This window comes from Phoenix dactylifera, chromosome 18 (assembly GCF_051530095.1).
Source record: "Phoenix dactylifera cultivar Ajwa chromosome 18, Ajwa_hap1_PhDact_Kaust_v1.1, whole genome shotgun sequence".
NCBI lineage: Eukaryota > Viridiplantae > Streptophyta > Magnoliopsida > Arecales > Arecaceae > Phoenix > Phoenix dactylifera.
Window position 1 is genome coordinate 8,070,987 of NC_143207.1, and position 15,141 is coordinate 8,086,127.

Sequence of the window (15,141 nt, forward strand, 5' to 3'; positions counted from 1 at the left end):
GCCTCATGGAGCATTTTTAAATTGCGGCTTATGATATGCGGATGGGACAAAACGAGGGTCACATCATCCTATTGCTCTTGACTCAGAACATCACCCTCAAGGTGAAGGTTTATTTAATTAAAAATATGCTTAAGGTTATTTGGAGCACATGCATAATTTATGCTCCTTACGCTCTAAGGTTGCTAAAATCAACTAGTGTTAGTGTTATTAGCAGTCAGCTTACGAACAGGTTATGCAAACAATGTACTTCAAGCATGTTGCAAGCACACAAACCTTAAGAGCAAGGACCATATTGCAATTTGTGGGTTCTTAAACCCCTAGTTCAGGGTTAAGGAACGGGTTGGTCTTTACCCACAAAGTAGTGTCATATGTCACTTGGTTTAATGAAGCCACGAGTTTTTCAAAGTTAAGGTCCTAACATAGAAGGGTCATGCTAAGGAACTTCACGGAACATCATGAGTTGTGACCTTAGCTTCTAGAGTCGCAAGGATTAACTACTATTAGGGAGTCGGCTCGTGCACATGTTATGCAATTGAAGTAATTCAAGAATCAGGTAAAGAGGCCTTAAGAGCAAGAATCATATGGAATAGTGTCGTCTCCTTTGTTTTACTATAGCAAGTATTTTAAGGGTGAACTCTAACACACCCCACTAGACAAGCAAAGATGTTTGAGTACAATTCCAACAATTGTTGGTGAATATTTCCTTTACAATTGTTATACCTCAAAGTGCCTTTAAAGCATCTCTCTAATCTCATGCACCTTCTTCACCTTCAGGATGACATATTGAGAAAAGAAGAAAAGAGATCAAAGAAACCTTGTATGTGTTAAGATTCATATGAGAATTTTGTGCAACGATTGAACATCTCTCCTAGAAAGTAGGGCATAATTGTGCATCAATTTTAGAGGAGCCTCACCAAGTTAGGAAAATGAAGATTCACCATACTTTTACATGTCAAAAAAGAAAATTTCACAAACCATGAACAAGATGAGAACATTCATCCTCCAAAGCCACCATTACTCTTCACTTCAAGCCTACAATCTTCAAACATCTCATAAAGGAAATCATAGAAGCAGAGCGGTGGCATAGTGAATCAAACTCACCAAGCCAACAATGCCAAGAAGCTTAAATAAAAGCTTGATGTCGTCCTTCAATATAAATCCATTTTCTTCCACCAAGTCCATGCCTAATAGATGGTTAACCTCCTCAAAGGTTGGAACAACTCATATTTGCCCAAATCATAACATACTATAATGATGGTATAAAATTAGTTTATTGCACAGAACAACTTGTAATTGAATGGCACTTGGTGAAGGTATAACACTTCCAAGAAATTGATGTTCTATAATAAAAGCTTCAAGCTTCATCGATTGCATGCCAGGACAATTTAGAGCCTTGGAGAATATATGAGGTCTAGAAATGCTTGAAGCATTCATGCACATGTTTTAAGAAATGTCAAGACAATTTCAGATGGGATTTGACGAATAGTGACCAAACGAAGATGATTGTCCATTTATCTATTAACTCTAAAGAGTTATATATGTAATGAAAGTATTAATTGTACCGCAAGATTTACCAAATTTGGTTGGCATCAATGTCTGCAAAAACAGTACTAAGAATCATATTGACAAATTATTAGTATACGGTATAGTTGATACGATACACATCGCATACCAAGATAGACTCCCAATGCTTTTCCTCACTCCTAACCATGGTACCACCCAAAATTGGGTGATATGGTGCGGTTCCACTCAGTTTGAACCGGTATGGACTAATTTAATTCATATATCAAATCAAACCTCGATACAATACCAGTACCTAACCAATATGGTCAATACAGGATGGTATTGGTCGGTATAGCAAACCTTGATTGACATTGAGTAGTTGCATCCACAAGCATCGATTTGCAAACATTATCCTTCCTCCCGGTTTTGCTTGGACATTTTGACAACTCTTGCTTATAAAAGACTTAAGCACCTGAATAAGCTAAAAAACCAAAAAAATTTATAAACATATTTAAAAGCAAAAGGATCAATTCTTTTCATTATTGTCATAAGTTTTATAGATAATTTGTATTAAAAAATGACATAAGAACACTGATAAGAATCCTAATAAACCCCAAACAACATAAATATTTCTCTTTGAGGATGATAGTGTTATTTTGATGATTAACAAACAATTATCCAAAGCATGCTATAAGTTAAATTGATACTTCATTTATAAGTTCATTACTCTCAGTACATATGCTTAATTGAAAATATATATATGGTCTTGTTCATTTGGATGGATCTAATCTTGAGAATGCAGCAAAGTGTGAATTGAGTCGACCCATAGGTTGATTGGGTCGACCCCGGGACTTAAAGGAATCATCTGGCACACTCCTGCAAAAACAGCACAAATGAACAGTGAGTTGGGTCGACCCAAGGTAGGCATGAGTCGACCCAACCTCCAAAGAACCTCAAAATGCAAAGGAAAAATGCTCTCTGGATTTACTGAGAGGGTCGACCCACACAGTGGTTGAGTCGACCCAAGCTTGAGTCGACCCAAACCCTGAGAGGGTCGACCCAAAGGCAAGACAGAAAGACAGACAGAAAATGGTTCTCTGGAATTACTGAGAGGGTCGACCCAAGAAGAAGTTGAGTCGACCCAAGTGAACTTTGAGTCGACCCAAACCCTGAGAGGGTCGACCCAAATGGAAGACAGAAAGACAGACAGAAAATGGCTCTCTGGAATTACTGAGAGGGTCGACCCAAGAAGAAGTTGAGTCGACCCAAGTGAACTTCGAGTCGACCCAAAGAATGGTTGCGTCGACCCAAGTGAAGGAAGTTTGAAATTCATGTTTCTGTGTTCTCTGAGAGGGTCGACCCAAGGAATGTTTGAGTCGACCCAAGGCCAAGTTGGGTCGACCCAAGGACAGGTTGAGCCGACCCAAACACGGGCTGAACAGTAACGGATAGTTCTGCAGATGTACTTTTTGTCCTTCCCAAGGTCAGTAGCGGCTAGTTTTTGAATTCTAACCATTGGGGCTTGACCAAAGAAGGTGGGAGGCTATTTAAAGGGGCACTATTCATCAGAGAGTAATATCTTTTGAGAGGTCTATCAAAGAATACACAAGAATACAAAAGTGCCCTAATCTTCTTCATCAAGAGCTTCATTCAAAAATCAAAGAAAGGGATTGAGCAGATTCAAAGAGGCATCAAGAGCTCCTTCCCCCATTGAAGAGTGAAGCTTCCTTGACAAAGAAGAGCCAAGCGACTTCAAAGCGATAATTTCTTTCTAACTCTACTTCATTGCTCATATTGTTCTATATGCTCATTTAGGAGTTTAAATCTTTTCTTTTCATTTGTTTGAATACTTTGTAAAGGTTCGTTGGTGAGCCCGCAAAACCAACAAAGGTTTTTGGTGAACCCGGAAAACCAAAGTTGTAAAGGTTCGTTGGTGAGCCCGCAAAACCAACAAGATTTTTGGTGAACCCGGAAAACCAAAGTTGTATAGGTTCGTTGGTGATCCCGTAAAACCAACAAGGTTTTTGGATTGTGAGCCCGGAAAACAATCCAACTGTAATCCGCGAGATTATAGTGAATTCCCAAGGGTACGCTTGGGGAGTGGACGTAGGTGCTAAGGAGAGCACCGAACCACTATATATTGTTGTGTTTGGATTGTGTTTGTGCTTTCATTCTCTCTTGCTTTACTTTCTATTCTTGCATTAGTTTAACTCACTCTAATAACCTAAGAAAGCATCCATCGCATTTAACTAAGAAAGTTTTAAAAGCACTAAAGTTAAGAAGAAACCAATTCACCCCCCCTCTTGGCTTGTCACCTTGGGCAACAAGTGGTATCAGAGCAAGGTGCTCTAATAGTACTCATTGATCTAACAATCAAGAGTTAAAGATCATGACAACCCAAGTGGGATGTGCAATGAGTGAGGGACAATCCACAAATAGACCTCCTCTATTTAATGGCACAAACTACACATATTGGAAAGCCAGAATGAGGATATTCATTCAAGCTTCAGATTATGAACTATGGCAAATCATCACTAGAGGACCTCACACACCCACACTTAACATAGAGGGCACTATCATACCCAAACCAGAAATGGATTGGAATGAAAATGATAGAAGATTAGCACAGTTAAATGCAAAAGCTGTAAATATACTTTACTGCTCTTTAGATGTAAATGAATTTAATAGAATATCCACTTGCACCACCGCCAAAGAAATTTGGGATAGACTTGAGGTCACACATGAAGGGACCAATCAAGTTAAGGAGTCTAAGATAAACATATTAGTACACAAGTATGAACTGTTTAAAATGGAATCTACTGAGTCCATAACTGATATGTTTACTCGTTTTACTGATATTATAAATGGGCTTAAGAGTTTAGGAAAGTCTTATTCTAACTCTGATTTGGTGCGTAAAAGTCTCAGGTCTCTACCAAGGAATTGGGAGGCCAAGGTAACCGCTATTCAAGAAGCAAAGGACCTCAACACACTGCAGTTAGAGGAGCTTCTAGGATCACTCATGACCTATGAGTTGACAATGAGGCAAAATTCAGAAGATGAGGTCAAGAGGAGAAAGCCTATTGCCCTAAAGACTACCACCCCTAGACAACAAACTGAATCGGAAGATTCAAATGATGATGAAGATATTGATGAAGAAGGGATGGCAGTGCTTGGGAGAAAATTCAGAAAATTCATGAGAGGTAAGAATAGATTCCATAAAAAGAAGCCCTTCATTAAAGGTAACTCAAGCAAAGAAAAGGGTAAGGACAAAGAAAAGGAGAAAGAAACTCCCATTTGCTATGAGTGTAACAAACCCGGGCATTATAAGATAGATTGCCCAGATTTGAAGTGGATGGCAAGAAAATTGAAAAAGAAGAATTTTATGGCCGATTGGAGTGAGAGTGAGGAATCAAGTTCGGAGGACTAAGATCATCAAGACACGGCCCAAATATGTCATATGGCCAATGACGATGAGGTAGATTCTGAACTTGACTGTGATTTTACTGTTGATGAATTACATGATGCATTTTTAGAACTCATGGAAGAACATAAGAAAGTAATTAATAAAAACAAAGCTCTAAAAGAAGAAAATCAATCTCTCATTAAAGATAAGATAAAACTGTCTCATAACTACGAAACATTAAGTAGGAAACTTGAAAATGAAACCAAGAACTTAATTGCTGAAAATATTAAGTTAAAAGAAGATGCTGAAAAATATAAAACTTTGGTAGATAAATTTACTCTTAGTTCTACCAAATTAAATTTGATTCTTGATAGCCAAAAAGCTGTATATGATAAGGCCGGTTTAGGATATAAAACAAATAGAAAACAAAAATTATTAAAGAATATTTTTGTAAAAGCTAAAAATGAAAATATTACTTGTTATTATTGCAATAAGTTAGGACATAGAGCATATGAATGTAACTTTAGAAAGTCTAGTCAAAACAAATCAAGTAATAATCAAAAGATAAAATTCAAAAAAGTTTGGGTTCCAAAAGGAACATGGAGTACTAACCCTAAAGGACCCAACTTAGTTTGGGTACCTAAAGTTTCTTCTTGATTTTGATTGCAGGTGTGTCTTGCAGCTGACAAAGTTGAAAAACGTTGGTATCTAGATAGCGGCTGTTCAAGACACATGACTGGTGACGAAGATCAATTTGTCACCTTGGAACCAAAGAATGGTGGAGTAGTAACCTATGGAGACAATGGTAAAGGGTATATCATTGGAAAGGGTAAAATTTTCATTGCTCCATCTGTTTTTATAGAAAATGTCTTATTAGTTAAAGGTTTGAAACATAATCTTCTTAGCATAAGTCAGTTTTGTGATAAAGGATTTAAAGTTACATTTGAAGCATCTGTATGTATAATCACAAATCCTAAAGATAATAGTATTGTACTTGTAGGACAAAGGCAAAGGAATATTTATTTAGTAGATCTTCAAGAATTAGGCAAGAAAAATGGTTTATGCTTAATTACTAATGAAGAAAAGAAAAATGAAACTAGTTGGCTTTGGCATCGAAGACTAGGACATGCTAGTATGGAATTAATATCAAAACTAGTTAAGAAGGAGTTAATAAAAGATGTGCCAAAATTGACTTTTGAAAAAGACAAAATATGTGGACCATGTTCATTGGGAAAACAAACTAAGTCATCCTTCAAATCGAAAAATGTAGTCTCAACAACTAGACCATTTGAACTCATACATATAGATTTATTTGGACCTACTAGAACTACAAGTCTAGGAGGGAAGAAGTATGGACTAGTTATTGTAGATGATTTTTCAAGGTACACATGGGTTTTATTTTTGGCACATAAGAATGAAGCATTTTCAGAATTTTTGAAACTATACAATAAAATCATAAATGAAAAGAAACTCACATTGGTAGCAATTCGAAGTGATCATGGCACGGAATTTGAAAATCAACACTTCGAGGAATTCTGCACTAAAAATAGAATATCACATCAATTTTCAGCACCTAGAACGCCTCAACAAAATGGGGTTGTTGAAAGGAAAAATAGGACATTGGCAGAAATGGCACGCACAATGTTGTGCGAGTCAAATCTTCCAAAGTACTTTTGGGCTGAAGCTATAAACACTTCTTGCCATATTCTAAATCGAGTCTTAATACGACCTATAACTAAGAAAACTCCTTATGAACTTTGGAACAATAGGAAACCAACTGCAAAATATTTTAAAGTATTTGGATGTAGATGTTTTATCTTAAATAATGGCAAGGAGGACTTAAGTAAATTTGATGCCAAGTCAGATGAAGGTATCTTCTTAGGATACTCCACATCTAGCAAGGCATACAGAGTATTCAACAAAAGAACCTTAGTAGTGGAAGAGTCGGTCAATATTATATTTGATGAGTCTGATAGTGAGTCTGCTAGGAAAGAAAGTATTGTTGATGATGATACAGGAATTATAGACTTTGAAAAGTTGAATATAGATGACGTGCCAAATCAAGATAAGGGAGAAGATTGCGTGCCACCACAACCCCAAGACGTGCCAAAAGAATGGAGGTATGCACATGGACATCCCAAAGACTTAATTATTGGTGATCCATCTCAAGGGGTAAGAACTCGATCTTCTCTTAGGAATTTAAATGATTATCTTGCTTTTGTTTCACAATTAGAACCTAAAACTTATGAAGAAGCTGAAAAAGATACTAACTGGATAAATGCCATGCAAGAGGAATTAAATCAATTTAAAAGAAGTAATGTATGGACATTAACTGAAAGACCAAAGCATAATTCAGTAATTAGATGAAAATGGAGTAGTTATAAGAAATAAGGCTAGACTTGTAGCTAAAGGATACAATCAGGAAGAAGGAATAGATTATGATGAGACATTTGCTCCTGTAGCTAGATTAGAAGCTATAAGATTACTTCTAGCATTTGCATGCTTTATGGACTTTAAATTATATCAAATGGATGTGAAGAGTGCATTTTTAAATGGTATTATTGAAGAGGAAGTATATGTAGAACAACCTCCAGGATTTGAAAATCATGAATTGCCAAATCATGTGTTTAAATTGCATAAGGCATTATATGGATTAAAGCAAGCACCTAGGGCTTGGTATGATAGACTAAGTAAGTTTTTCATTGATAATGACTTTTGTAGAGGAAATGTAGATAAAACTCTATTTCTCAAAAGAAAGGACAAAAATCTACTAGTGGTACAAATATATGTAGATGACATAATCTTTGGTGCCACTAACGATACTCTATGCAAAGAATTTGCTGATTTAATGCATGGAGAATTTGAGATGAGTTTGATGGGAGAATTAAGCTTCTTTTTAGGATTACAAATCAAACAAACCAAAGAAGGTATTTTCATTCATCAAACTAAGTATACAAGGGAAATACTGAAGAAGTTTGGTAATGAAAATCATAAGGGAATTGGCACTCCAATGAATCCCACTAATAAGCTAGACAAGGATGAAAAAGGGAAAAGTGTAGATATTAAGCTCTATAGAGGACTAATTGGATCCTTGCTCTATCTTACGGCTAGTAGACCCGACATTGTATTTAGTGTAGGGATATGTGCTAGATATCAATCGGATCCTAAGGAGTCACATTTAAGTGCAGTTAAGAGGATCCTTAGATATTTAAGAGGAACCACCACCATTGGATTATGGTACTCGAGAGACTCATGTCTAGATTTGCTTGCATACTCAGATGCAGATTTTGCCGGATGCAAATTAGATAGAAAGAGCACAAGTGGCACATGCCAATTCTTAGGAAACAATTTAGTATCATGGTTTAGTAAAAAGCAGAATTCAGTAGCACTATCCACAGCCGAAGCTGAATACATAGCTGCTGGTAGTTGTTGTGCTCAAGTATTATGGCTTAAGCAACAACTAGAGGACTATGGTGTTAAACTAGAAAATATTCCTATTAAGTGTGACAATACGAGTGCTATCAATCTCACTAAAAATCCAGTTCAGCACTCTAAGGCCAAACACATAGAAATAAGGTACCATTTCATTAGGGATCATGTGCAAAATGGAAATGTATGCATTGAGCATATATGCACGGAAAAACAATTGGCCGATATATTCACAAAACCACTGAGTGAAGATAGATTCTGTATGCTCAGAAGGGAATTAGGTATATGTGATCCTTTTATTGAATGAATATGAAAGGAAGTTAGTAGTCTCATGATACATTCTTCTAACTTCAAAAATCCCATGAAACATGAGTCAAATTTGTTGTCTATAAATTTCTTACTCATGTATCAATGTCCCATAAGGAGCTTATAAGGATTAAAAGCGAGGAAAACTTTTTAGAAGCAAAAAGGGAGAGAAAACCAAGTTCTGCACTTGGGTCGACCCAACCCAGAACAAGGGTCGACCCAACGTTGAGTCGACCCAAGAAAATTCTTGAGTCGACCCAACGTCGGGACCCCACTGTTAAAAGGGGGCCCGAGAGCTCATCTAGGGCACTGTTTGCCCTTTGTCTTCTTCCGAAAATCCTTGTCCCCACTCTCCAATCTCCACTAGACTCCTCCAAACAGTAGATTTCTTTAAGATCTTGGAGAAATGGGTCCCAAACGAGCCGTAGCCAAAAGATCCGGAAGAGTGAGCCGAGTCCAACAAGAGGAAAGGCGCCCTACCGAGCCTTCTCCCGTGTCTCCACCACGTGAGGCACGTGCGGAGGTCCCTCCTCCTCCTTCCCCCTCAGTGCTCCTTGCAAGATTTGCGGGGAGGCCGGTTACTACCGGAAGAAGGATCCATTCGGAGTTTTTCAACCAAGAAGGATTTCGAATTTGGGAATGGATCCAAAGACAAGGATGGGAGTATCTTTGCTCCCTTGATGTGGTGATATACCCCGGGTTAGTCCAAGAGTTCTACGCCTTCCTCAAGACTGGTATGGGAGGGCTTGTTTCAGATGTTAGAGGGGTTCGGATCCGTGTATCCGAGGAGAGCTTGAGTGAGCTTCTACACCTACCTTGCACGGGAGCTATTCCGGAAAGATCAGATAACAAAATGAGAGCTCTTCAGCTGATCATGGAAAATGAGAACTTCGATTTCTCTCAGAAGGTAATAGCTAGTTCTCTTTCCGCCGAGATGAGGTTATTGCTTAATATGATAAATAGAATTTTATTTCCGAAGACCGGGAGATTCGATCTCATCTCAGAACGAGATCTTGCAGTTATGGAGTGCATGATTAGGGGGATTCCCCTAAATCTTCCGGCCATGATATTGAGGCAAATGAGAAAGGTAATAAGCAGCAACAGGGTATCATTGCCTTATGGCATGATACTTACATTGATCTTCCGTCAGCATGGGTTACCTCTCGAGGAGGAAGCATTCAAGAATCTGCAACCCACAGACACGTACACTGCACGGTCACTCATACGCATGGGTTATGAGAAAGTGAACGGGCAGTGGATACATACTGGTGCAGGCATTCAGGGTGAAGCACCAGAGGGAGAGGCACCAGAGGGTGAGGATGAGGAGCCTATGGATCATCCTACTGCACCCTCAGAGGCTGGACCATCGTCATCTGCTCCTCCGACAGATACGGATGACTTCTGGAGCAGGATGACAGAGCTCATGTCAGCTCAGGCGAGGACTATTACTGACGGGCTCACGAGCCGATTGGACGCCCGCTTGGATGTCATGTCTGCTGATATCAGTGATCTGAGGCAGCAGATTGGAGCACTCAGGAGAGAGAGAGAGACACATGGACCTTCTGTGCCACAGGCTGCTGAGTCAGAGATATCGGCACAGAGTCATCCAGCTCGACGTGCTCCACGCCAGACCCAGTCTCACCAGGCTCGACCTCCCCTCGCCACTTATGCTAGGCGGATGAGGACTAGATCCCAGCCATTAGATTCTCCCTAGGGTGATTTTAGCATTTATGTTTAGAGCCTAGGCTAGAAATCTAGTTCTCGTATGTATCTTGCCTTTTCTTATATGTATCTTGCTTTTTCCCTTATGTATCTTGTCTTTCCCTTATACCTTTAAATCTTGATTGTGGAACATTGTACTTTTCATCGTTTTGAGCATTAATATATGAAAATGTTCCTATTTTGATCAATGAAGTTTGAAGTTTGTTCGTTATTGCATCTTTTCCCATATCTATGTTTTTGATGATGACAAAAAGGGGGAGAAGAGAAGAGAAAGAGTATATAAAAGAAGTTATGAAGAAAAGGGTATATAAAGGGAGAAGAGGAAAGAGTATATAAAGGAGAAGAGAAGGAAAGAGTATATAAAGGGGGAGACGAAAAGATAAAGTATTCACTCTAAGAAAAGAAAGAGTATTTCATTTGAGAAGAAAGAGTATTACTTTTGTGAGAAAGAGTGAGTAAAGAAGTTATGAAAAGAAAAGAGAAATAAATGGGCAAACAAATTGAAAATCATATAAGAAAGCTTATATATCTAAGGGGGAGCAATTTGCAACAATGAAAATCACAAAATCAAAAATTTCTATCAAGTTTCAGAATTTGGCACATATAAATTCAGAATTTGGCACGCTCCTCTCGCACCCCGATACATAAGCTGAAACTCATAAATTTTTGAAGTTTCATTGCTAATGAATTATAAATGAAAGGGGGAGCCATTCAAAAAGTCAAATTGGCAACTTTTGGATGATAAAGGGGGAGATTTCACAAGTATATATGAAAAGCTGAAATTCAGAAATTTAATCCCTCTTATAAACTGATTTTAAAGACAAGTATCAATAGGCTTATACTCTTTATTTTGTAATCATCAAAAAGGGGGAGATTGAGGATGATAGTGTTATTTTGATGATTAACAAACAATTATCCAAAGCATGCTATAAGTTAAATTGATACTTCATTTATAAGTTCATTACTCTCAGTACATATGCTTAATTGAAAATATATATATGGTCTTGTTCATTTGGATGGATCTAATCTTGAGAATGCAGCAAAGTGTGAATTGAGTCGACCCATAGGTTGATTGGGTCGACCCCGGGACTTAAAGGAATCATCTGGCACACTCCTGCAAAAACAGCACAAATGAACAGTGAGTTGGGTCGACCCAAGGTAGGCATGAGTCGACCCAACCTCCAAAGAACCTCAAAATGCAAAGGAAAAATGCTCTCTGGATTTACTGAGAGGGTCGACCCACACAGTGGTTGAGTCGACCCAAGCTTGAGTCGACCCAAACCCTGAGAGGGTCGACCCAAAGGCAAGACAGAAAGACAGAAAATGGTTCTCTGGAATTACTGAGAGGGTCGACCCAAGAAGAAGTTGAGTCGACCCAAGTGAACTTTGAGTCGACCCAAACCCTGAGAGGGTCGACCCAAATGGAAGACAGAAAGACAGACAGAAAATGGCTCTCTGGAATTACTGAGAGGGTCGACCCAAGAAGAAGTTGAGTCGACCCAAGTGAACTTTGAGTCGACCCAAAGAATGGTTGGGTCGACCCAAGTGAAGGAAGTTTGAAATTCATGTTTCTGTGTTCTCTGAGAGGGTCGACCCAAGGAATGTTTGAGTCGACCCAAGGCCAAGTTGGGTCGACCCAAGGACAGGTTGAGCCGACCCAAACACGGGCTGAACAGTAACGGATAGTTCTGCAGATGTACTTTTTGTCCTTCCCAAGGTCAGTAACGGCTAGTTTTTAAATTCTAACCATTGGGGCTTGACCAAAGAAGGTGGGAGGCTATTTAAAGGGGCACTATTCATCAGAGAGTAATATCTTTTGAGAGGTCTATCAAAGAATACACAAGAATACAAAAGTGCCCTAATCTTCTTCATCAAGAGCTTCATTCAAAAATCAAAGAAAGGGATTGAGCAGATTCAAAGAGGCATCAAGAGCTCCTTCCCCCATTGAAGAGTGAAGCTTCCTTGACAAAGAAGAGCCAAGCGACTTCAAAGCGATAATTTCTTTCTAACTCTTCTTCATTGCTCATATTGTTCTATATGCTCATTTAGGAGTTTAAATCTTTTCTTTTCATTTGTTTGAATACTTTGTAAAGGTTCGTTGGTGAGCTCGCAAAACCAACAAAGGTTTTTGGTGAACCCGGAAAACCAAAGTTGTAAAGGTTCGTTGGTGAGCCCGCAAAACCAACAAGGTTTTTGGTGAACCCGGAAAACCAAAGTTGTATAGGTTCGTTGGTGATCCCGTAAAACCAACAAGGTTTTTGGATTGTGAGCCCGGAAAACAATCCAACTGTAATCCGCGAGATTATAGTGAATTCCCAAGGGTACGCTTGGGGAGTGGACGTAGGTGCTAAGGAGAGCACCGAACCACTATATATTGTTGTGTTTGGATTGTGTTTGTGCTTTCATTCTCTCTTGCTTTACTTTCTATTCTTGCATTAGTTTAACTCACTCTAATAACCTAAGAAAGCATCCATCGCATTTAACTAAGAAAGTTTTAAAAGCACTAAAGTTAAGAAGAAACCAATTCACCCCTCCCCTCTTGGCTTGTCACCTTGGGCAACACTCTTCTTCACCTATACATCCTCACCCCTAGCTTTTCATTGGCCTCCACCCTTCATGAGACATATTTGGAGTGGGCTCCTTTTAGACTCTGCCTCTTCCTTTCCCATTCTATATGGACATACCATTTGCTATGTACATTCTTCTTTGCCCTATTACTTGTAAAATGATTAAGTGAACAAATAAAAATTTCTCAGAGTAAAAGAGTAATATTATCATACAATGTGATCGCGGGTAATGACAGCACATCGAATGGTTTCTCTAAAATAAATCATATGCACCATCCATGAAAAATACTAGTGTTATATAATTATTGTAATGTTAAAAAATTTACAATATAACATATTATCAATTAATTTATCTTATTCATTAAATATGAATAATGCTATAATATACCATATTTTATATATATATATATGAATATTAATTATATTAGCATAATAAATACTTATAGCTCTTAATAATGTGCATTAACATAGAATGTAATTATATTTATTATATATGATTAAAAATATGATTATATTATATGACATGGAATTATCAAAGATTAGATATTATAATATAATACCTATCAATAATATTATAATTCTACTATAATATTATATTTTAACATTATAACATATATCGTGGCATAGAGTTATTATGTCATTACTAATATATTATATTAAAAACTCATTAGATGATATATTTATGCAAATTGGAATATGCTAGAAGGTTTGCTTCATTCACTTGAGATTACTTGGAATTATCTTAAGTGTCGGAATCAGATTCAACCGTTCCCTTTAACTCCCAATAATGGATATCCTAAGAATGGGAATGTTTACATTCTTGACAACCAAACACGACCTTTGCTAATCACTAGGAAATGAAATTAAAAAAAACATCATATATAATAGAAATGAATTCTACAAAAATCCATATAGCTACATAGATTTACCATCTACTTAACTTGATCTCTACCATGCAGGATACTGAGTCTTGTTTCTATTTATTAGCTATAATAGAAAGTCATAGGATTGGCAAGGTCAATATTCTGTGAAAGTACAACAAAATTGAAAATCTGGTTATTACCTTGAAACCTAGATCTTTTCGACCATGGAATGATGCGAGAATGGCTTATCTTCTTGTGAACTCCCCTTTCGATCAATGGAACTCGTACATGTACTTCTGACAAATTGCTGCTCAAGTGCCATCTTGTAGGAAAATTAGAACATATCGATGGTATTAATTGCTTCACAAAGACAGCCAGCATTTCTGTGATATTATTATGATGTTACAAGAATTATCATCTTCAACAGATGAAATTATGGAAGAGAGTATATGAATGAAGAAAGAACCTAAAATGCATCAACAGACTTATGAATATAATTACGCAGACTTCATGTCCAGAGTCACATTCAGGTTCAAAAGTTGTTCTCAAAATGCGAGATAAGAGAAAGACATCTTCCTCCAGAAAAAATAACATGCAAAGAGAAAATGAAGAATGACAGAGAGGTATGAGATTCGACATACAGAGAATGCCATTCAGTTGAACAATTACCTAAAAGACACAGAAACAAAGTATTTTATTCCCATAACCAACAAGCTTTTACCATCTTCTGTTTACTACATTCAAGAACTGGAGATAAGCTTTGGAAAGTCCTAATTTTGACAAAAGTTTCCTGAATCTTACTCTTCCTACTCTCTTTTTTTCTTTTGTTTTTTTTTTGCTAGAAAAAAGGGGAAGGGGGGAGGAAGGGACAAGCTCGCCCCCATGTAGCAGCCCCCACTGGGCCTCCGCCCCATCAGGAGAATATTCGATGCAGGCAGAAATGGCCGCGTGTTGGGCACCCCGACCGGTTTACTTATACCCTTCCCATCCATGGGCCCAGCTCAGCTACCCCTCTGGGCTCTGGCTCGAGTCCCACGTGTGAGTACGTCACACCTGGCACCACCCTGGCTACTAGAGGTCTAAGAAGCATTCCTATGCCTCATGTCCAAGCAGTGGCCGAAGCCACATTTTAATCAACGCCGCAGCGACTTGAACTTGGGGCCATGATGATAGAAATTACGCCCAGTACCACTAGGCTACCACCTTGGTGGCCCTCTTCCTACTCTCTTCTGCATGATTTCTAGCCCTCTATTTGGAAAATAAATTTGAAATTTTATTCTTGAAACTATATAACCAAGTGTATGGCTTAAACTAAAAACACACTATGGGTGCATGTATAAACCATGGA

General features: G+C 38.1%; 1 protein-coding gene across 8 annotated transcripts in view; it reads right to left on the reverse strand.

The window, feature by feature from the left end:
• LOC103697441 (Lipase/lipooxygenase, PLAT/LH2 family protein) overlaps positions 1-15,141 on the reverse strand; it is a 43,565-nt gene that overhangs the window by 13,428 nt on the left and 14,996 nt on the right. For 3 of the 8 annotated variants that reach the window (XM_088714520.2, XM_088714521.2, XM_088714525.2), the window contains exon 2: positions 13,994-14,176. In XM_088714520.2, coding sequence (XP_088570646.2) covers positions 13,994-14,174 — 181 coding nt within the window. In that variant the 5' untranslated portion in view covers positions 14,175-14,176. Of the gene's footprint in view, positions 1-1,863; positions 1,985-13,993; positions 14,177-15,141 lie in introns of those variants that run through there. The other 5 variants (XM_088714523.2, XM_088714522.2, XM_026801241.4 and 2 more) reach the window with 4 other exon arrangements.